The 22,839-nt window shown below is 42.8% G+C and overlaps 1 protein-coding gene across 1 annotated transcript in view; it reads left to right on the top strand.

Moving 5' to 3' along the window:
- The window catches only part of LOC126195804 (cadherin-related tumor suppressor-like), a 206,818-nt gene that overhangs the window by 142,383 nt on the left and 41,596 nt on the right, over positions 1-22,839 (top strand). Inside the window, exon 6 of the mRNA XM_049934439.1 lies at positions 408-776. Within this exon, the coding sequence (XP_049790396.1) occupies positions 408-776 (369 nt within the window). The remainder of the gene's footprint in view (positions 1-407; positions 777-22,839) is intronic.

The following is a 22,839-nucleotide window of genomic DNA, read 5'->3' as shown; positions in this document are numbered from 1 at the left end:
ATAACCCGCCATTGTAGCAACAGTAACCGATGTAACAACTGCGCCAGACTCTCGGTGTCCTACACGGGCGTTGCCGACCGCAGTGCCGTATTCTGCCCGTTTGGATATCTTTGTGCTTGTATATGCACGCCTTTACCAGTTTCTTTGGCGCTTCAGTGTATTTTGTGCAGTAAAATGTACAAAAGGGTGGCAACAGCTCGACATTTCCCTTCTTTTTATCGTAGATGTAATTTTGTCTCAACGATCCAGTGGCGTGGACTTGAAAATGTATTTCTCTGTGATATCTGTGTCAGTATTGCTCGTGCTACCGTATCCGTAGCCCCGGACGCAACGGCGCACATAGCCCGCTACGCGTCGGCATACGAGTGCGGGAGGGGAGGTAAGGTGAGCGCGCCCTCTGGCCGCAGGTGAGCCTGCCGGAGAGCGCGCCCGCGGGCACGCTGGTGGCCATGCTGACGGCCGAGGACGCCGACCAGGGCACCAACGGCTCGGTGGCGTACGAGCTGCCGCGGCCCGCCGACTACCCGGGCGCCTTCTCGCTGGACGCGCTCACCGGCCAGCTGATGACGCGGCGCGCGCTCGACCGCGAGCAGCGCGCGCGCTACGAGGTGCGCGTGGTGGCGCGCGACCGCGGCGTCGCGGCGCCCGCGCTCTCCGCCAGCGCCACCGTCGTCCTCACCGTGCTCGACGAGAACGACAACAGCCCCGCCTTCTACCCCGCCCACTACTTCGCCGCCGTGCCGCAACACCTGCCCGCCGGCGCCACCGTCCTGCAGGTACGCCGCCGCCGTCTCCTCTCCCCCTCCTCGAATCCCACTGTCTCTCTCTCTCTCTCTCTCTCTCTCTCTCTCTCACCGACACCGGGCCGGGTCGCGGGCCCTATTCTGTATCTTTTGGCAGCTCTGCCGATCTGTTCGCTAAGCGAGCGCATCGAACGGTCTCGTTTTCGAAGGAGAACTCCGACGTTATTCTGTAAGGATTTCGGAATTGATGCCGAACGGTTCTAGCCAACCGAAACGCTGTCGTCTGTTCTCCTCGCACCGACCGACGGAAAGCAATCTGTCGCAGATCCGCAAGTGCGCAGTGCAGCGCCCTCAGTGGCACGAACCCGAAGCGGCTAGCAGCCGACACCAGCACGCTATTCTTCGCAGTACCGAAAATTGTGTTTGGAGTACGTACTACTGTCCAAATTTCGCCGACGACGTGCTTCCGTGCATTTATAATAACGATAGCATATTTGATTGTGTTATTCTCATTCACATCTACGTCTTGTTTTGGACTTAACATTTCGAAATATGAGCTAGGAATGGAGTGTAGTACCACATTGTACAAATACATATATAAAAACATCCGAAAAATTCGTCCTTTTTCTGTTTTCCGTCGTTCCTTAGTTGCTTCAAAATTCGTGGAGGTACGTATCGTTTATGCAAGTATCTGAAGGCAGTTTGTTTATTGCCATACGCGTTTCGCTTCTTTTACTTGTGAAGATGTTTCGTAAATTTAAAAAACTGAAATGGGTATAGCAATAAACAAACTGCCTTCAATTAGTTGCATAACCGGACCGTACCTCCGCGAACCCGAAAAATTGTTTAAGAGAGTGCCAAAGAGTTAGAAGATGCATAGACTGTCGCTGTAAATCGCTCCTAGAGATCCAAATGATGAACTAGCCTACTTCCCTGTATGATACATGGACGATCTGGTTCTTTAAAAAATGCCTTTTCGGGAGGGTGTGGCGAGTGCAGATATCCAAGTTCGTCGTAATTTATAACATCCATCTGGTGAATCAAAATGTTTTATATATGGTGGTATAGTCTATAATATTATGGCGGAGATCTTTCATTTATGCCTACTATTGCTAATTATTAGATAGCAGGTAAATACTTGTGACGAGCAAGAGGATTGCTGCTAGTTTCACTCGCAGTAATTTAAGTTGTCCTCTTAGATTCCTGTCTGTCCACACACTCGGAAATCGCTACGTATTCACAAAAAAATGGTGAATTATTTGTGACAAGAAAAAATATAAATGTCATTGTCAGTTGTTTCAAGCGCGGCAATTTTATCTTTCATTTCTTAAACATATGGAAGTCACGAAATCGAAGGTACTCATTACTGACAAAGCGCGGTCTTACGTGTAAATAACAACAAATATTTCAGAAAAATACTTAAGTTTGACGATTAACGATGTCTCAGAACGTGTTACGAGCACGAAGAGGACAAAAATGTTTCCCTGCCCAGCAGTATGCGAACCTACTATCTTTTGGCACCGCAGTTAGTCACCTTTCCCACTTTTTTCCTGATCTCATCTTTTTCGTTAATTTTCGTTGCGTTTTTCCGGGGCGGACGTCCCATGACACCTGTTCAACTTTATCGTTCATTCTTTCGCTCTTTTCTTTTTTTTATTACAGAGGGGAGCTAACTCTGTAATCTAACACGCTGGAGCTACCGTGCCGGCGCCCATTTGGGTACAACAACTCGCATCCACTCAGCACTTTATTCCACATAATGCCAATCGAGAGAGACGCAGGCTGACTTCGTTGCCGAATGATGAGGGCGAAAGCCGTAATGCATGAAACTTAGGAAGGTTTCCTATGTCAGGCTTCAAGAAATTCCTTTCCATTGTCACTTAAAAGTTTTCAACCTGTTTCGATAGTTAAGTAAACCATTTGCGGAAAAACGCAAGCTAAGTCTCCAGTAATTTCAGCTAACACTCATATGGTATACGTAAGCAGAGCTGACCTTTTGAAAGTCAATGATTTTTTAAACGCTTAATTACGTAAAGATAACAGGTATTTTGTGAGGATATTGACCGAAACTGTTTTTCTAAGTTATAATCATTCACAGAAACAACAATACAAACCACATTTCTAACAAAGGAAAAGGGAGTTTACATTTGGATGCGTTCTGGTGAGTCTTCAGTAAAACACAACCACTAAATCCTAAACTAAAACCACACCGAACCGAACGAGTGGCCATATTGAAACGTAACCACCTGTCAGTGCAGTTGTCGAAGAATCGGCGTCAGGACCGGTCGGTAACAGGTCTCAGAAGCTTACAGAATAGCACCTCCGAATGAAGAACCGAAAATGACGTCAGTACGGAGGCGAACCTACCGCCCCAGTCTGTATGAACGATAAGGAATAGGGCCCCCAGCAGCGTGCACATTCTCTGATTCCAGTGCTGAGCCCCTTTCGCGAGTCGACTCATTCTTGCCAGTGCTTACTTGTTCAGTGCAACAGCCGATTCGTACTAGCGAACGGCCCCACACGAAAACGGATTTAAAGAGAAACAGCCAGTTACCGTCGACAAAATGTTCTCTGATCTGCATGATCACAAACTCACAAACCAGAAAAAGATGGCGCATCTCACAGGACTCGGGAAGCACGGGGGGTGGCGGTTATCCGAAAGGCACGAAAAGTGGGAAATGTCGTGTGTCGGTGCTGACGTCACAGGTGGGCAGGAGTGGTTCCGCAATCACAGCAGCGTAGTCGACCTAAAGGTGTGATAACGTCAAGTAACCACTGGTAGGCAAAGCAGTGCTTCCCAGCGAGGCTGTCACCTTCCATGGGGTCAGCTCTCAGGCAATATCAGCATTGCACCTATCTGACTCTTTCTACACTACTATTTTGAAAAATTTCCAAACACGATATTTGGGTAACTCTAAAACAAGTGATATTCTCAAATATCGTAAACAACAAATAATGAGTCAATGACGCTGTTGGTACTGAGTATTTCTTACTATCTTTCTCGTATTAGCAACAGCAAGTCGCGCTCAAAGGTAGTTTGATTCCTCAATTCTGTTTTCATTGTTGTCATAGCTAAACATCCATTTTCCTACCTCTGGTTTGTGGATGGATCAATGTTCTTAAGGCTTGTTCCTACAATAGTGCGTAAAAACCTTCCAGCGAAATATTGCAAGTTTTACCAAATCCAATTTGTGTGTGTTGGTTTTGTCAAGTCGTAAAAGTTTACCTTTGGCTCTAATTTCATAACGCGAAGATATTCCTTTAGTCACTAAAAATTGTCTCAAAACTCAGACATTTACTCCAAGACTTTCCAAATAAGGAAAAACGTCGCTAACGGAATATATTGCTTACTAGCTATACGCCCGTGCTTCGCAAAGGAACTGAAAGAAGGGCCTTTGCATACTATCGCTCTTTACGGTTCCGTCCCTTAGTCCGTAAAAACAGAATCCTTATACGATGATCGTCTCAATAAATTTGTTTCTCCTAGCCAAGAAGTAAAATATAAATGAAATGTATCGAAAGTAGCAAAGTAATTTCATTAAACTGTCAATGCGCAAAGCGAAATCAGTAAATCCATACACCCTAGCCAAGTGAACTCGAGTTATTTTGGATTCCCAAAGATAAGATTAGTTTGCTGTACTTAATTCTGCCATTGACATAAACTTCCGATAGTACATTTGTCACAGAAGTACAAATAAATAAATGAACAAAAATGAAAAAGCTAACAGCGCCATCTACTGGTTCTTTGGTGTTCTACGATACTAATACCGTCATCTATTCGTTCTTTGGTCCACTGCACATCCGAACTACTGAGCTGAGCAAACTCCTAAAACTTTAAATTACTATATTTTTTTTTACTGCGATCGGATTTTCATGAAATAAAGCCTGCACGTTGCTCCAAGCTAAGCTGAAGTTAACTCTGAAAACCCCATGAAAATTCATTTAGTAGTTTTGGAGATCAGCATGTTGAAACAAACAGATACGACGGTCTTACTGTCTTATTATTCAAAAATGGTTCAAATGGCTCTGAGCACTATGGGACTTAACTGCTGTGGTCATCAGTCCCCTAGAACTTAGAACTACTTAAACCTAACTAACCTAAGGACATCACACACATCCATGCCCGAGGCAGGATTCGAACCTGCGACCGTAGCGGTCGCGCGGTTCCAGACTGCAGCGCCTAGAACCGCTCGGCCACTCCGGCCGGCTCTTATTATTAGTGTACGCGTAGAAGATATAAATGATAAGTGCAGAGATAATTACTCTGTGAATCAGTATTTTTCATTGCTTGCGGTGATAACTGTCAACTCTGGGAATATCGAACCATCCATATTTCAGCCCTAACGTTATGATACTCCTGTTTTCGAAGACCTTAGGTTGTGCTTTCAGAATATCCACTATATTTCCTTGGAAGCAGAGGTTAAGAGGATGTAATTCTCCAATGGAATCCACGAGGCATACCAGTTTCCAATTGCATACTTTTTTTGGCTCGATTAGCTAGCGAATGCCTATCTAACGAAACAATGAGTGGCGAGCTTTGTCGGACAATTGGATGCGCCTCGTCAACAGTAGTTTGAACGTCACATTGCATAACAGCTTGCGTATATTTTTTAAAAAATATGATACCGTCTATTTTTCCTTTGAAACTAGGGCGCCAGCTGAAGCTACAGGCAAACTATCCCCATTGCCTTCATCGAGTGCTGAGTGCGACGGCAGATTCCACGGAGTGCAAAGCGTGGCGCTTGTCCCTGCGTAGCACCAAACAACTCATATTTTTTTCAGTAGGGACTTCCATCGAGCTGAAGTGGCATTCCGTTACAGCTAAGGAACGACACATCCTAACCAGTTCTGCAGCCTAACCGGAATAAATATTTCACCGGCTCTGATTTTGCTGTCCTGTTACTCTGCTCCGTCACTCTAGTCTTTTGCTTTTATGATCGCGTTCTAGTATTTTTTTAGCAATCGTAGAACTGTAGGATGTAATTTTTCTGGCAACAACGACTACAAAGGACGATAGGAAATGCCAGGTTATATCAAACTGTGCGGACAAATGTGCTGCCACATACGTGACAGACTAGAATGGCGTGCTGCAGGCACAGGCCACACGTCTGATACGGGGCAGCCACTGGTACGGTGCCAGTAACCCTGTTACTCACGTAGATTGTAATGATGGTACCACAGCAAGTATTTGGTACGTTACAGATCATACTCCAGATGTCGGGATAGTGACAGGGCACAGCCTTGGCCTCGACTGGCCCTCAGGCTTAGACCAGAAATGTTAACTTTTTACCGCTGTTCCGGTATCATGGCAGGACTGTACGGCAAGACCGTGTGGAGCTTAAGACGAAGCTGGCGGCGCCAGTACGTCTCTCTGCACTGGGCTACAGGTTAATGAGACTCGGGAGAGGCACATGGATAAGTTTATAAGCAATTAACGTACTTCCAATGGGTTGGTCTGAATTCAAGTTACAGTGATGTGATACAAAGTATACTCTCGCAATCGGACCTGCGATTTATTCAAATTATTAATGAGAGGGGCGCATACCCTGTGTCCAGTATGAAGAAAATACTGGACGAAATATTTGTAGCAGCACTAAAATTTTATTTATTGTCAGATATATTACGACGTCTCCTTGCTTAATCACAATAGTATGATAAAAAATCCAGAGAAGGCTTCTCAAAACATGGGGCAGTTAGAAGCAAAGAGGGTGAACTGCTGATACATATACGTAGCTTCTCAGAGCATGATTATCTGAGAATAAACTCCAAAGAATCCTTTATATGGATATGTCTCATTTAACTGAACTAGCTATCTGTGCCAAGCGTGATGATTCATTTAGTAGTCTTGGCTTTCGTATCTCTTTACGGAGCGCTGGGTAACTTTCTTTCAAATATCACATTCAAGATCTTTTTCAAAAACTGAACTGCTGCCGGTTTTCGCTATGAGAATATTCTCAGTTGTTACTTGCACGAAAACGTGGTAGCTTGTTTATTTTGCTTACTTTGGATCTATTATGGCCTACGTTATCATATTTTGGGACAACTTAAAGCATTTGGAAAAACTGTTTTTAGTCAAGGAATCAGTGATGAGAAATATCTACGTCGCTCCATAATCCTCATATAGGCCGTAATTTGCGCGTGCTGGAAGTTTTGCTACGCTTTCTGTGTTCATATACTCGTGTTATCTGCTAAGAACGGTGTGTGACGGTATAGTCTGATTCAAAAGGATCTGGAGCATTCACTTGGTGCACACTGGTCGGAAAAGGATTTACTCACTGTGCGCACAGTTCATCTCCGAATAACTTCTGCAACCTACAGCAATTTGAACCTTCGTACTGTATTCATCCCTTGGTCTTCCTCTGCAATTTTAGCCACCCACTCTTCCCTCCGTTACAAAATTTACTATCGTTGATGCTCAGTAAATGTACTAACAACGGATTGCTTCTTTTGGCGAAGTAGTGCCACTAATTTCTTTTCTTCCCAATTCTGTTCAGTACCTCCTCATTAGCTTGGTGATCAAGCCACCTAATCTTCAGCATTCTTCTGTAGCACCGCATTTCCTAAGCTTTTATTCCCTTCTTGTCTAAACTTTGTATCCTCCAGGTTTCCTCTCCGTAACAGGTTACACTCCAGAGAAATGACTTCAGAAAAGATTTCTTGACTCTTAAATTTATAATCGAGGTTAACAAATTTCCCCTATCAGAAACTATTTTCCTGCAACTGACATTCTACATTTTATATCCTCTCTACTTTGGCTTAATCGGTTACTTTAATGTCCAAATAGCAAAACTCACTTGTTACTTTCAGTGTCTTCCTAATCTAAACCTCTCAGCATCGCCTGATGTAATTCGATTACATTCCATACCTTTGTTCTGCTTTTCTTTTGACGTTCATCTTATAGCCTCCTTTCAGTGGGACAACGTGGTTGACAAAATCCTATTTTATCAGGTGTAAAATGAAATGCAGTCTCGCGGCATCGTCTTTTTGTCTGCACATGACCTCGGCGAAGTAGTTCAGAGCCTTTCGCTGTGAGATACCTCGTTTTGATGTTTTTTATTTTCTATAATCACTACCGATCTGTGTGTTAAATCGTGTTTTGTTTGACGACGCAGTAGCGATGGTGCATACGGAGACATCAACGCGAGGTCGGAGCAGCAACAGTCAGGGAAGAAGCCGTATTCTGCAATGTTACAGAGATCTCAATGCGATTTCACACATCGAAATATCTATCCTAAATATTAAAATAAATACATTTTTTTCACTTCATACATAAAAAGCAGAGCTTTCAATGTGTTTTTACTCCTCAGAAACTACTATTTTTGGAATTGGCAATAATTCTCAGCACACATTTAGTTTGTCTTCTCTTACGTCTTATTTATCGCCTTACTAGATTAGCGCCCGTCCGCTGCGTCGCTCGCGTAGACTGTACGGTCTATATAGATTCTTTTGTTTTTTTAATCCAAAATCTGTGTTCTTTACAAATTGTAACATGTTCTAAAATTTTTACGCTAATTGAGGCCACAGAAGCATGGTCTTTTCCGATGTAGTTCTAACCAAAAAGCGATTCAAGCAGCCAAAGTTTACGTCCATCATTTCTTTTGAGTTCTTGTGGATATATTTCCATTGAAACTTACATCCCATAACATATATTTCTTTATATATTACCGAGAATTGAAATACTAATTTTCATATATTTAGCTTTTATTTTCTTTTAATGTAAATAAATATTTTCTTAAAAATTTTCATCCCGTATTTCACCTCCTTAGTGGTTGAATTTCCAAAAACAATGAAACGCATTTTTTTTTTTTTTACTTCCAACAGAAAAGACAAATACAAATTTTCACAGACTTACCTTTGAAAGTCCTTTCATAATGAAATAAGTTCGTAAAACTTTTCATCCCTATTTCACCTCCTTAGGAGTGGAATTTTGAAGAACCCCCTCTTAAACGATGCCTACAGTATAAAATCCGTGCCCTCTCCAAATTTCAAGTTTCCGTTCGTAGCGGTTTGGGCAGGTCGATGATGAGTCTGTGAGTGAATGAGCGAGGGAGGGAGGAGGGAGGCTGGACATTGTCCTTTATACATAGCGGTTTGCACTAAAATCCTGTGTAAACCACATTCATAAACTGCAGGATGTACAGAAAGTGCCTGTATGTTGGTGTCGAGCATATCGTGTCACTTCCTTCATTGTTCCTTACGACTGAGTCTCCGATTCTCTCAAAAAACCACAGTTGCTTACGTCGCCCTACGTGTCGAGCTGTCAAGGTAGCACCAAAACGTACTTAGGAGAGATGAATATGGCCTTCAGGCCAAAAGTCACAATAAATAAATAAATGAAATAAAAACAGGCTGCGTACTTCGTGCCTGCGTGTACGTCCTTCTCTACAGTGTTACTCTCTTAAGGCTCTTACATTTTTCACAGACGTTAATGTATATCAATTTTTCTTCCGTATTTTGGTAGACTTTCTCCTTATGGTTTTGCTATTCAGTGGGCAGTGGGAAGCAGCGTTGTGCGGCGCCCCGAGCTCATTTAAATCTCACAACTGACTTTTATCCTACTGCGGGTAGCAGTCTAATGCTGTGTATAACATTTTGTTTAGACACATGTGTCTTGCACTAGCTTAATCAGTTATAATTTTATTGCTGGTATATTTATCCAATTTTTTAACCTTTTGTGGGAAAGAAAATTCAGATATCGTTTAAATTACTTAAATGATCGAGTGTAGGTTCGCCTCTAGAGCCTGTTCTTCCCAGAATAATTATCTTCGAGTGTTGTTGTTGTTGTTGTTGTTGTTGTGGCCTTAAGTCCAGAGACTTGTTTGATGCAGCTCTCCATGCATCTTCGACTGATACATTCATGTTTCGCAATGAGCAGAAATACGTGGTGGCTTTGAAATTTCAGAAAAAAGGGATTCTGTCCGGAGTGTTCTAGCACATAGTACGTGATGCGTTTTTTTCTCTTCCTAAAAGAAATATTTCACGGCTACCGCGTCCATAGGGAGAACACTGCTTTCAGGTGAAAGTTAATTGTGCTCCAGTTCGTTAAGGATGTTGCTATCTCTGAGATGTCAACATGCAGTACGGACACGAGTAGCCGATTAAGAAAGCGTGTTCTACAGTCTTGATATATCAACACGCTGCAGCAACGGGAGCAACTAGGAAAGAAAGTGTTCTACATCGTCGGAGATACCAACGTGTGATAGAATCAGGACCAGCCGGGAATGATGGCGTGTTATTCTGTTTGCTCTGAGAAATTAGCGTACAGGGTGACCAGCAGCAGTCCGGTAATCTGTTCCCGCCTCAGCTGTTCCGGTGCTAAGCCAAGGCGGTCTGTTCAGACGGTAATTGTTTAGTTAGCATTACTGACTGTTACCTTACACGGAAGACACTGGTTTGTGGCTACCTACCGTCTCATGGGGTGCTTGCTGCTGCTTGGGAAAATATTCGTCAATCGCTGTTCCAATACTAACCAAATGGTGGAACGCTTTCGCTAATGAAATGGGAAACGGCAGATGTTAACGTGCCATTGATCACTGGAACAACATTGACTAGAAAACTCGTTGGATACTTGATAGTCCATTCTAGAAAATCGTCATTGTCCAACGTACTTTGTTATAGCGGTGTAGTAATTTTACTTAAGCAACATCAAGCTAAGAACAGTTTAATCCTGATATATGTTTCGAAAAGTCTGTCCCTAACAAGGATACTTGAAGTAGACACAGGAGCATTATACGAAATTTCGAACTGCGGAGGATATCTCTTTCCTTATTTCATCCCTGTAGATCAAACAGTTTTAAACCAATATCATAATTATATTAATTAAAGGGGACAAAGTAAGTATTCTGTTTTCTTAAGCGTAAGGTGTAAGTGCTTCGTGTAGATTAAGTGGTAAGTTTTCATCTTTTTTATTAACATTGAATCATTTAAATCCATTAGACAACCTTCGAGAAGTAATTATCTTTATCGCAGGAACGGGACGGGCAGTCTGTGCGAGATCTCCTGTCGTCGTCGGCATGTTAAACCTCCTAACTTCCTTCAGTACGGGATGTGAGCTAGAAAGTGCATCAGTGTCATTGCGTTTGTTATGTAGAAGGGAGATAGTTTTACCAAACAATTAGGACTGAAAGATTCCACATTTAGAAATATTGATCCCTATTGAATAGTCGTTTGCTCATGTCCACCTGTATATGCAGGCTTATGAAATATAGGGATTTTGACCCAAGTTTGACCAATAGACACATTGATTCACAGGGATTAATTTATAAATATTTCGTACAAATTCTCGGACTTGTGATGAGCTTAAGCTGTATAAAACAATGTCATTGCTACCTAGCAAACAGCCGCCATAACTCGAGAGAGCAGCTGAGTTTAGGGAACACAGCAAGTGGACTGCAGTCTGCGATTGGTGTGGTGCTCTTAACAATAGAGCGGCTTTATCGACACCAACAGGTCGTGGGATCGTATTCCAGCAGCGTCACTATTTTTCACTCTGCCTTTAAAACTAGCATTCACCTCTCAATGATGTGGAAATACGCATTGCGAAATATGACGACAATTCCAGACTGCCAGTTTTTGCTTCCCTCAGATCATCAATCGTAATTCCACACTTTATTCACTGCAAATTCTTCGAACAGCAGGACCAACTCATCATCGGGCTGTGATGCGTGGTTTAGAATTTGAAAGAACCAATAGTTTCCTTGCAAACGCTTAAGAACAGTTACATAGCGAAAAAAATGCGAATCTAAAATATGCGGTGTTTTTTTTTTTTTTGCTATAACTAAAACGTCTTCCGAAAAAGCAATTTCAGCAATTTTACCTACACCACAATCTTTCAGCAGCGCAGCAGATGACTCAGCTATTAGCTTTCTGTCTTCCCTGAGTAAAACATATATGTGGACACGACTGTTGCGTGCCACAGCGATAAAGAGTCCACGAAAAAAGAATTTCGGCAATGACGCTCAACAATGCATCACAGTGCGTACTAAGCTTCACAACAGGACTGCTATAACACGAGTTAAATATGTACATCAAGCGTGATTTCTCTTTTATTTGTGCCACGTAGCCAGTCTCTGATATAGTCTGTCTGTAAACTCAAGAGCGAGCAGCGCTTTTGGTGGGGGAAGCGGCCTTTCCCGGAAGAACCCTGCCACCGGCCCACAGAGGCACCCAAAGTCAGTTGCCCTCTCCTTACCTGTCTAGCGGCGTAGGTCGGCGTGCTGCCACTGTCAGTCACTGATATACTTCGCTATCCAGAAGTGATGGATAATCGCCCAGCATTGCAAGAATATGTGCAGAATACGAAGAAGAGGAGGTATCTGCGCAGTAACGAGCTTTCGTTCGTCTCTAAAGTTATTACAATGTGTGTTAAAGAGGCGACACAAAAAGAACTGTTTGCTAATATTGCCAGTCCAAATCAAACGGCTGCAATTTTATGCAAGGGTCAGCCTCGCCACAATAGGACGCATAAGGAAGGAACGCGAAAATAAGCTGCGTCGTTTACAGGAATCGTCGCAAAAGAAAACTAATAATTTTGGGAGGAAACCCATCGTTATAGACAGTTTCACAATCACGTAAAACCTTTGATGCTCGTGGAACAGCAGCATTTGAACGTATTCTGTCACTAAATCTCTATCTCGGTTACTACTCACCACATTCTAAGACATATTGCTTATAACATGTGCGCATTAGCTGCCTTAAATACTGCTGAAATTTCCTTCGAAACATGTTCACCGATTCAGGACATCTAATACGAGGTTTGACATACGAGGTGCGTTCACACATTAATTTTTTTTTTTTTAGAACATTGTTTGTTAATCTACAGCAATCTTGTCCCCTTCAAAATATTCCCCATTACATACTATACAATTATTCCAGTGCTTCTTCTAATTCCCGAAACACTTTGGGAACTGTTTCCTCGGGATAGTTTATAGGTCTGTTAACTGTGCATTTTTAATCTCATCCACGCTTGTAAAACCGCTGTCCTTTAAGGCCTACTTTGAAATGTTTATGCCACTTGTATGCCTTTGGTTTACTCATAACAGACTCACCAAAAGTAATACTTAACATTTCCAAAAATTTTCATACACTTTATTCCATTCTTATAAAAAAATTTAGTACAGATTCTCTAATCTGTTTTTTTACAGGACAAATAATCGTCGATGCTACCAAAACACATGTAACCTTTTTGACAGCTGACAAAAGAGTAAATACCCAATATGCATAACATTGTACACATACTTTTCAGACATGTTTTCGAAGACATTGACAAAAAGTAGTGCGAATCGGACTAATATAACAAACAAAATTATAAATTCTTGGAACTTTTTTACAATCTTCGTGTTGTAAGAAGTGTTAAAGTTTCAATGCAGCCCTTCAAAGAAAACTTCTGCCTTTTAGTAGAAACACAAAGTAAGAATAATCCTTAAATTCTACAGATTGCTTGCATTTATGGGGTTCGTCTTACGAATAGCAATAGAGGAACATACATTCACATGAACAGACAGTCGATTCTATGTTTGTAGTAGATTCCTGACTTCCGTTCTTATGTTAATATTATTTACTCTTTAATGTTGTGTTTCGGAAGAAGCTATCGTCTTTTGTGTTCCTTATGATCTTAACGTATTTGTCTAAAAATAAACGCAACCGGTACGTATCAGTACACGGCGTCGCCACAGATTTAAAGTGCGCGCCGCGGCAGGGCCGGTACTACGCTGTGAAACGGCCTGTAGAAGCGCCTTGTGACGTAGCTGGCTGGGTCGGCAGCTCTTTAGTTCACCGACACACTTAACAATATTTATATTGGTCGTAAACATCTCTCTTATTTACATCAGGATGTGTTCCCGTTATTGCCATGAGATGTCACTCCAGACACCCATTCCATATGGAACGCATAACATTCATGCTTGCAGACAACTTTCCTGCCGGACGCTGCTTACACTGCGTAAGTGATGATGTTCACTTACTTAAAGTTGTTTTTTCAAATTTATTCATAACTCTACGCAGTGACGCGCAAACAGAATACGCTACACCTAACAAGTCGTCTGGCCAAAGATACTTTATGCTACCCGTGTGAAGATGGGCCAGTAACTAATATAAAGTAACCTCATGGAACATGTATTGACTTCAAAATAATTAGTCTCCTCTATAAATTGCAGATATGCGATATGCTAAGAGACACATAACGTCTTACGGGATTACGTCTGATCATTTTAAAAAGGGACATGCACATTTTATTACAGATTAGACGTTTGTTACGTTTGAGAAGGCGTATTAAGTGAAATACGAAACATTTTGCAAAGGTACTCAGGTTAAGACAGCTTTGGTGAGACGGGCTGTTGTAGAACGCTTCACTCCTGAGCGAAGCACCTGTATCTTGGCTCAGTAATTAAACTGTAAATCTACCACCAAACCAGAGGTTACTCTGAACTACTGTTCTTTATTAGACAGCATTCGTTGCCTTCGCACGTCCTTAAATCCAGTTACTGGGAGACCTGGTGGACTCGGGACTATGATGCTCTTCGACAGTTTTAAAATGTACGAATCAAAGTTTTGAGGCAGAGTGAGGATTGCACCTTTCGATATGCAGTCTGACGCCTAACGACCAAGCTACATTTAATAAGATGCGTTATTTAGACATAAATGGAGCTAGTAACTGTTTAAAAGATTAAAGGAGATGTCTGTTCCAACTCACAACTAAATTATGCTGAAATTGACGCTTGGTGCAAGAGTGGAAATACAATTCATAATCAATTAAATACTGGTTTAAACTGAATGGTTGTTAAGACTGGGAAGTAAGTTGCGTATCGTACTACTTCCATCTCCTTGCGCTTCCAAATGCGGGAACGGAAATACGGGATGCAACGAGTGGGCTTTGGCCAATCACGTCATAGGTTACTCATAGATATTAATTTCTTTACTTTCCAGCCATAGATAATAAATCGGTTGTCTGTTGTGAATAAGCGGCATCATTGTAAATTGACATAAATGAATGTGCTTTTAAAAGACAGAGCTAGACATTGCGGAAGATTTTTTCGTTTGCATTGATTTAAATAATTGGTTCTTTCCAATTCATTCAGTACTTAATTTCATTCTTAGTGACTCTGAGATAATTTGGAAGAATAGTTTTTCATTTAGAAGAATTTTGAGTTTTTCGTTTTCGTATATATGTATGGATTCCCATGAATTCCCATGAATATGGAAGACTTAAAGCACGATTTGGGCGCAGATATGATGGCAACAATTCGATTTTTGCAAATGTCTGGTCTGCTTGCTGATTACGTTCGTCGTCGTGAGTGCGGCGAACATATGCGCCTGATATGTGTTCTGTTCGTCGTACTCACGATTTATTCGCATGGAGTGTAGCAAGGATCGACTATGGCTCTCAATTAGACGAGGAACATGGTTTGAGAAATCGAAGCTGGCCTTGAGGGATATAATAGGAATTACATATTGTTGGTGTTCGAGGTATCCTGTGTGGCTGTGTGTGCATGCATGTGAGTGAGAATACCGTTTTATAGTGTTGTCCGTTTTGTAGGGAAGTTTGTGAGGAATATATTAAGTGTTGGCGGCCTTTGGGGGGGGGGGGGGGATGGGAGGCGGGTGTTATAGTTGAAGTCGTTGAGTCTCATTTTGGCGAAAGAAAGTACAACAGGGTGGAACCTGCGGTGGGATTACAGGTCTGAGGAGTTCTAACTTCAGGTCCAGAATGTGATGATGTAGTTTTAAAGTAGTTTTAAAGTGTTGGTGAAATTATTGTAGATCATGTTGCAGAGGGTTCTGTAGTTATTTCTCATGGTTTTTCTTCATACAGGGATTTGGGGAATAGGGATTTTCAGCAGCTTGTCGTCAATCATAATGTTGCGTTTAGATCTCCATCAACTGGGTTTTGTACTATTAGTATAGAAGGTTATAGGTCAGCCATAAAATCTGTTTTAGGCAGGGAGAAACGATGCATTTTGATACTGCAGAGCGATTTAGACGAATATTCATGGAGGCTTAGTCTTCCCGATACATACTGCCTGATCAAGTGTTTCCTTTAAAGTGTTAGGCAAATGTATAGTCCAAAATTTGTTTGTTGATTTCAGGTTGATGTGGCGGGTGGGGTGCGTAACTGATGATTAAGGGCAAAAGTAGGTTTGATCGGGATGGTTAAATATTGATTTGGATTTTTTGTGGTTGATCCATCGTTGTTCATTTTTCTTATTTTAGGTAATTTTCTTCTGTGGATTTTTTTATTATTTCTCTTCATTTCGTTGATGTGAACTTCTTGGTTTATATTTTTGTATGTATGTGTTGTTTTTTCGTGAATTTGTGTTCCTTGTGTATGTGATTTTTCTTGGCGTCCTTTAAGCCAAGCTTTTGGTTTTTTACGGAGGAGTTTGCGTATGCTAAGTTTAGTTTTTTATTTTTATGGTGTACTGAATTTGTCAATTTTGAAGTATTTCTTTGTCATATTACCGTATATTGTTCTGCGTTAGATATGGGTTCGGCTGCAGTACGGAAAACAAATTTTGCAGTTATTGCTCTTTTTCCCATTCCTAGTACTAGTATCACTACGATTTTTTCCTGTCTATATCAGCACTACTGACAGCGAAAGGACCGACATACGTAAAATTTGCATCCCTTAGTTCAGTTGATGTATACAGGTCAGCTGAAGAATAGGATACTAATGCTAATGACAACGAAGAAATTGACGTACGATAATTTGTATCCCATACTGCAGTTAACCTATACAGATCTACTGAAGGTCGAGATATATATACAGGGTGATCCATTGATAGTGACCAGGCCAAATATCTCACGAAATAAGCATGCCGGCCGCGGTGGTCTCGCGGTTCTTGGCGCGCAGTCCGGAACCGTGCGACTGATACGGTCGCAGGTTCGAATCCTGCCTCGGGCATGGATGTGTGTGATGTCCTTAGGTTAGTTAGTTTTAAGTAGTTCTAAGTTCTAGGGGACTGATGACCACGGCAGTTGAGTCCCATAGTGCTCAGAGCCATTTGAACCATTTGAAATAAGCATCAAACGAAAAAACTACAAAGAACGAAATTCGTCTAGCTTGAAGGGAGAAACGAGATGGCGCTATAGTTGGCCCGGTAGATGGCGCTGCCATAGGTCAAGCGGATATCAACTGCGGTTTTTTTTAAAAACAGGAACCCCCATTTTTTATTACACATTCGTGTAGTAAGTAAAGAAATATGAATGTTTTAGTTGGACCACTTTTTTCGCTTTGTGATAGAGGGCGCTGTAATAGTCACAAACGTATAAGTACATGGTGTCACGTAACATTCCGCCAGTGTGGACGGTTTTTGCTTCGTTATACATTACCTCTGTTAAAATGGACCGTTTACCAATTGCGGAAAAGGTCGATATCGTGTTGATGTATGGCTATTGTGATCAAAATGTCCAACGGGCGTGTGCTACGTATGCTGCTCGGTATCCTGGACGACAACATCCAAGTGTCCGGACCGTTCGCCGGATAGTTACGTTATTTAAAAAAAAAATGTGTGTGAAATCTTATGGGACTTAACTGCTCAGTCATCAGTCCCTAAGCTTACACACTGATTAACCTAAATTATCCTAAGGACATACACATACACACCCATGCCCAAGGGAGGACTCGAACCTCCGCCGGGATCAGCCGCAAAGGCCATGACTGCAGTTCCTCTGACCGCTCGACTAATCCCGCGCGGCTACGTTATTTAAGGAAACAGTAAATGTTCAGCCACATGTGAAACGTCAACTACGACCTGCAAAAAATGATGATGCCCAAGTAGGTGTTTTAGCTGCTGTCGCGGCTAATCCGTACATCAGTAGCAGACAAACTGCGCGAGAATCGGGAATCTCAAATACGTCGGCGTTGAGAATGCTACATCAACATCGATTGCACCCGTACCATATTTCTATGCACCAGGATTTGCATGGCGACGACTTTGTACGTCATGTACAGTTCTTCCACTGGGCACAAGAGAAATTACGTGACGATGACAGATTTTTTGCACACGTTCTGTTTAGCGACGAAGCGTCATTCACCAACAGCAGTGACGTAAACCGGCATAATATGCACTATTGAGCAACGGAAAATCCACGATGGCTGCGACAAGTGGCACATCAGCGACCTTGGTGGGTTAATGTATGGTGCGGCATTATGGGAGGAAGGATAATTGGCCCCCATTTTATCGATGGCAATCTAAATAGTGCAATGTATGCTGATTTCCAACGTAATGTTCTACCGATGTTACTACAAGATGTTTCACTGCATGACAGAATGGTGATGTACTTCCAACATGATGGATGTCCGGCACATAGCTCGCGTGCGGTTGAAGCGGTATTGAATAGCATATTTCATGACAGGTGGATTGGTCGTCGAAGCACGTTCACCGGATCTGACGTCCCCGGATTTCTTTCTGTGGGGAAAGTTGAAGGATATTTGCTATCGTGATCCACCGACAACGTCTGACAACATGCGTCAGCGCATTTGCAATGCATGTGCAAACATTACGGAAGGCGAACCACTCGCTGTTGAGAGGAATGCCGTTACACGTATTGCCAAATGCACTGAGGTTGACGGACATCATTTTGAGCATTTATTGCATTAATGTGGTATTTACAGGTAATCACGCTGTAACAGCATTCGTTCTCAGAAATGATAAGTTCACAAAGGTGTATGTATCACATTGGAACAACCGAAATAAAATGTTCAAAAGTACCTACGTTCTGTATTTTAATTTAAAAAAACCTACCTGTTACCAACTGTTCGTCTAAAATTGAGAGTCATATGTTTGTGACTATTACAGCGCCATCTATCACAAAGCGAAAGAAGTGGTCCAACTAAAACATTCATATTTCTTTACGTACTATATCAACTGAGGTATTCCATGCTACCGTTATTTCTATCCCCCCTTTTTTTCTTTATTGTTTTACAGAAGTCCTAGGACTCAAACAAGGGATATCCTTAACATTATGTTCGAAATATTAATGGACGTTATATGCGTTTACCATTTGTTTTCTCTCTCGCATTCCTTTGTTTATGAACACTTGTCTTTGCTGTCAAATCAGTGTAATAAATCATCTCTGACAAATTTTGTCGTCATTGGTCAAAGCCGACCGGGTTTTATCCCGTTCTTCAGTAGTCCTCATTTTTTTATTTGTCTATAAGTTACTGATCTGAGTGTGTATGTTGAGTATTGTCATAGGATTTTCGTACATTGATATGTGGATGTTCACTGGTTACTCTACAAGCACGTCACTTCATCGGGAGAATTAATAACCCGTTGGATTGCTGTGGAAATCTACGTATCTCGTTAGGACATACATGAGTCGACGAGTGCTGTAATTGCACTAATAGTGTACAGGCTCCGAAGATTCTCTGTGTGAGAGTAAATGCAATATACAGGTTCAGGAGATCATATATCATTTAGCAGAGTTGCAGCTAACCGGCGAGACCTTCAGAGACAAGTGCAGTGATTTCCGCAAATTCTCTTAAATTTTGTGGGTTCTTCAAAATCAAATTGAGTCACGGTATTATCATTTAATTGTGATATACATGTGTGTATATCATTTAATTAAATGAACAATAGCTGAATACCAAGAGAACTAAATGAAGTAGTACTTGTACATGACGAACGAAAAGTAATAAGTAAGATAATGGTAATCAAACAAAAGCATTTCAATAATAAACTTACAATCAGTTTATTACATAAAACTCAGTGAGGTGACATGGTTCATATAATTTACTGTATGTGGTTGTGATAAGAAAGGGATCAACCTTCACTTGATAACGAGGCCATTATGGACCGAGCGCGAATTCCGACAGAACAACCATGTGTCCTTTCCCAAAAGCAGCTAGGCTTTCGTCTAAAGCAGTGGTCGCCAAACTCTCTTTATGTGAGAGCCAATATTTACGAAGTCGGGCGGCACCTCGAGACGCATGGGGGGGGGGGGGGGAGGTGGTTGGGGAGGGATTGTGGGGGGGAGGGCGGGGGGAGGCAGTGCTGTGGCGGCCCGTAGAGAAATTCTACACTCCTGGAAATTGAAATAAGAACACCGTGAATTCATTATCCCAGGAAGGGGAAACTTTATTGACACATTCCTGGGGTCAGATACATCGCATGATCACACTGACAGAACCACAGGCATATAGACACAGGCAACAGAGCATGCACAATGTCGGCACTAGTACAGTGTATATCCACCTTTCGCAGCAATGCAGGCTGCTATTCTCCCATGGAGACGATCGTAGAGATGCTGGATGTAGTCCTGTGGAACGGCTTGCCATGCCATTTCCACCTGGCGCCTCAGTTGGACCAGCGTTCGTGCTGGACGTGCAGACCGCGTGAGACGACGCTTCATCCAGTCCCAAACATGCTCAATGGGGGACAGATCCGGAGATCTTGCTGGCCAGGGTAGTTGACTTACACCTTCTAGAGCACGTTGGGTGGCACGGGATACATGCGGACGTGCATTGTCCTGTTGGAACAGCAAGTTCCCTTGCCGGTCTAGGAATGGTAGAACGATGGGTTCGATGACGGTTTGGATGTACCGTGCACTATTCAGTGTCCCCTCGACGATCACCAGTGGTGTACGGCCAGTGTAGGAGATCGCTCCCCACACCATGATGCCGGGTGTTGGCCCTGTGTGCCTCGGTCGTATGCAGTCCTGATTGTGGCGCTCACCTGCACGGCGCCAAACACGCATCCGACCATCATTGGCACCAAGGCAGAAGCGACTCTCATCGCTGAAGACGACACGTCTCCATTCGTCCCTCCATTCACGCCTGTCGCGACACCACTGGAGGCGGGCTGCACGATGTTGGGGCGTGAGCGGAAGACGGCCTAACGGTGTGCGGGACCGTAGCCCAGCTTCATGGAGACGGTTGCGAATGGTCCTCGCCGATACCCCAGGAGCAACAGCGTCCCTAATTTGCTGGGAAGTGGCGGTGCGGTCCCCTACGGCACTGCGTAGGATCCTACGGTCTTGGCGTGCATCCGTGCGTCGCTGCGGTCCGGTCCCAGGTCGACGGGCACGTGCACCTTCCGCCGACCACTGGCGACAACATCGATGTACTGTGGAGACCTCACGCCCCACGTGTTGAGCAATTCGGCGGTACGTCCACCCGGCCTCCCGCATGCCCACTATACGCCCTCGCTCAAAGTCCGTCAACTGCACATACGGTTCACGTCCACGCTGTCGCGGCATGCTACCAGTGTTAAAGACTGCGATGGAGCTCCGTATGCCACGGCAAACTGGCTGACACTGACGGCGGCGGTGCACAAATGCTGCGCAGCTAGCGCCATTCGACGGCCAACACCGCGGTTCCTGGTGTGTCCGCTGTGCCGTGCGTGTGATCATTGCTTATACAGCCCTCTCGCAGTGTCCGGAGCAAGTATGGTGGGTCTGACACACCGGTGTCAATGTGTTCTTTTTTCCATTTCCAGGAGTGTATTTCCACCAAACCGTGGTTAGTTATAGTAGCTCACCACTAACATGTTTTGTACCTGCATATGATAAGGTATTACACCAAATATTTTAAAGTAAAAAAATAAAATTATGTATTGGAACTACATGTATCATTTCTGAAGACTTACATAGTGATCAACTTTGCGTACCTAATGTGAGCACTGTGGCCAAAGCCATTGCAGCAGTACCCCTTTCTTGTTTTTTTTCTGATTTCCTGTCACATTTTCTAGGTATCTTCAGCCATATTATCTGAAACAATACGAAGCGCCTGCAGAAGACCGTTTTCTATCGGACTTTTGTATCAGACCAAATATAGCACAACCGAGACGTCTTTCAGTAATGTATCCTTATTAATTGAAAATTGTCACGAAGAGATAAAATGGCATACGATAGCTTGGTATATAAATGTGTTTGGAAGTCAGTTTTATCTGTTGTATTCTGTATGTTTTTTGAAAGTAATTCATTCTTATTCGAGTGACACCTGGGCCACTTCTCCCGACGAATGTGTGTGTGGTCACTTTTTCCTGTTCGGACGCCGTGTCAGCATAAGTGACCCTAAGAAGGAACTATCCAAATGAAAGACCTACATTTCTAGGCCAAAGGACGTTGTTTCAACACTGATACTGTAAAAAGTTATTACTCTTCGTACAAGTGAGGTTACAAGAACAATATGAGCGGCTTGTCTCACATCAAACGACTCAAAAACAAACAAGTTTTTACTAAAAAATATCGAAAAAGCTTCGTCTGTCTCACTGGCGACAACAGCGCTGTGTGTTGGAACTAATGCGGTCACTTCTCGGCAGGCACCAGCGCAGTTCAGGCCAAAAAATAAGTAACTGTTATTTTACCGCACGTACTATTGATTGGTAACCTACACAAATTATTATGTTATATGAGTTCATAGCAGTATTGCAAAATGAGGCACGTTCACAAATGGTTACTGAATATTTTGAATGTCATTTTTATTTTCTCAATGCATCGTGTTATAACGATCTTAATTTGATTTCATATTTCTTGCTACAGTCTTGTACCGCGTTTGAAGCCGAGCGTCTTTATAATGTGCATTCACGAACCCGTGTTGCTTCCGTTTGACATTTATATCACGGCGAATGATCCGTGCTAGTTGCGCGCGCTCGTAAGTTGTCACTGGAAGACAAACAATACAGTACAGTGCAGTACTGCCCCTCTCCCTTCACTTAACACGTCAGTGGCCGCACTGCGTACCTCGCTGGCCTTGACGTAAGCGGTAAACATTGTTCAGCTCGTGGCCGAATTCATCAACGTCAATTGATATTAAGCACGTCTCAAAATGGTAGTGTCTCTGCAAGTATTTTTGTTTGTTACTGAGCAAGAAAAATACACTCTTAAGACAGTGTTAACGTTAATGGATGTTTTTTGGATTGTGTTGTTAGTTGCTAGAAGCATATTACACGTGTTATAAAGTACGGCTGAGAACCGCGGGCCGCGGGAATAGCTGAGCCGAGCCGCATGCGGTCTGGGGGCCGCTGTTTGACCATCACTGCTCTGAAGCGAATGAGGCAAAGTACGAACACCTCAAATCTGGATAGCTGAACATGCTTTCTTGCTACCGTGAGTCCAGAGCTTCGATCGCTGCGCCACCAACCTAGATGGCCAATAG

The sequence above is a fragment of the Schistocerca nitens genome, chromosome 7, assembly GCF_023898315.1.
Source record: "Schistocerca nitens isolate TAMUIC-IGC-003100 chromosome 7, iqSchNite1.1, whole genome shotgun sequence".
Taxonomy (NCBI): Eukaryota; Metazoa; Arthropoda; class Insecta; order Orthoptera; family Acrididae; genus Schistocerca; species Schistocerca nitens.
This window is presented reverse-complemented; position numbering and strand designations above follow the sequence as displayed.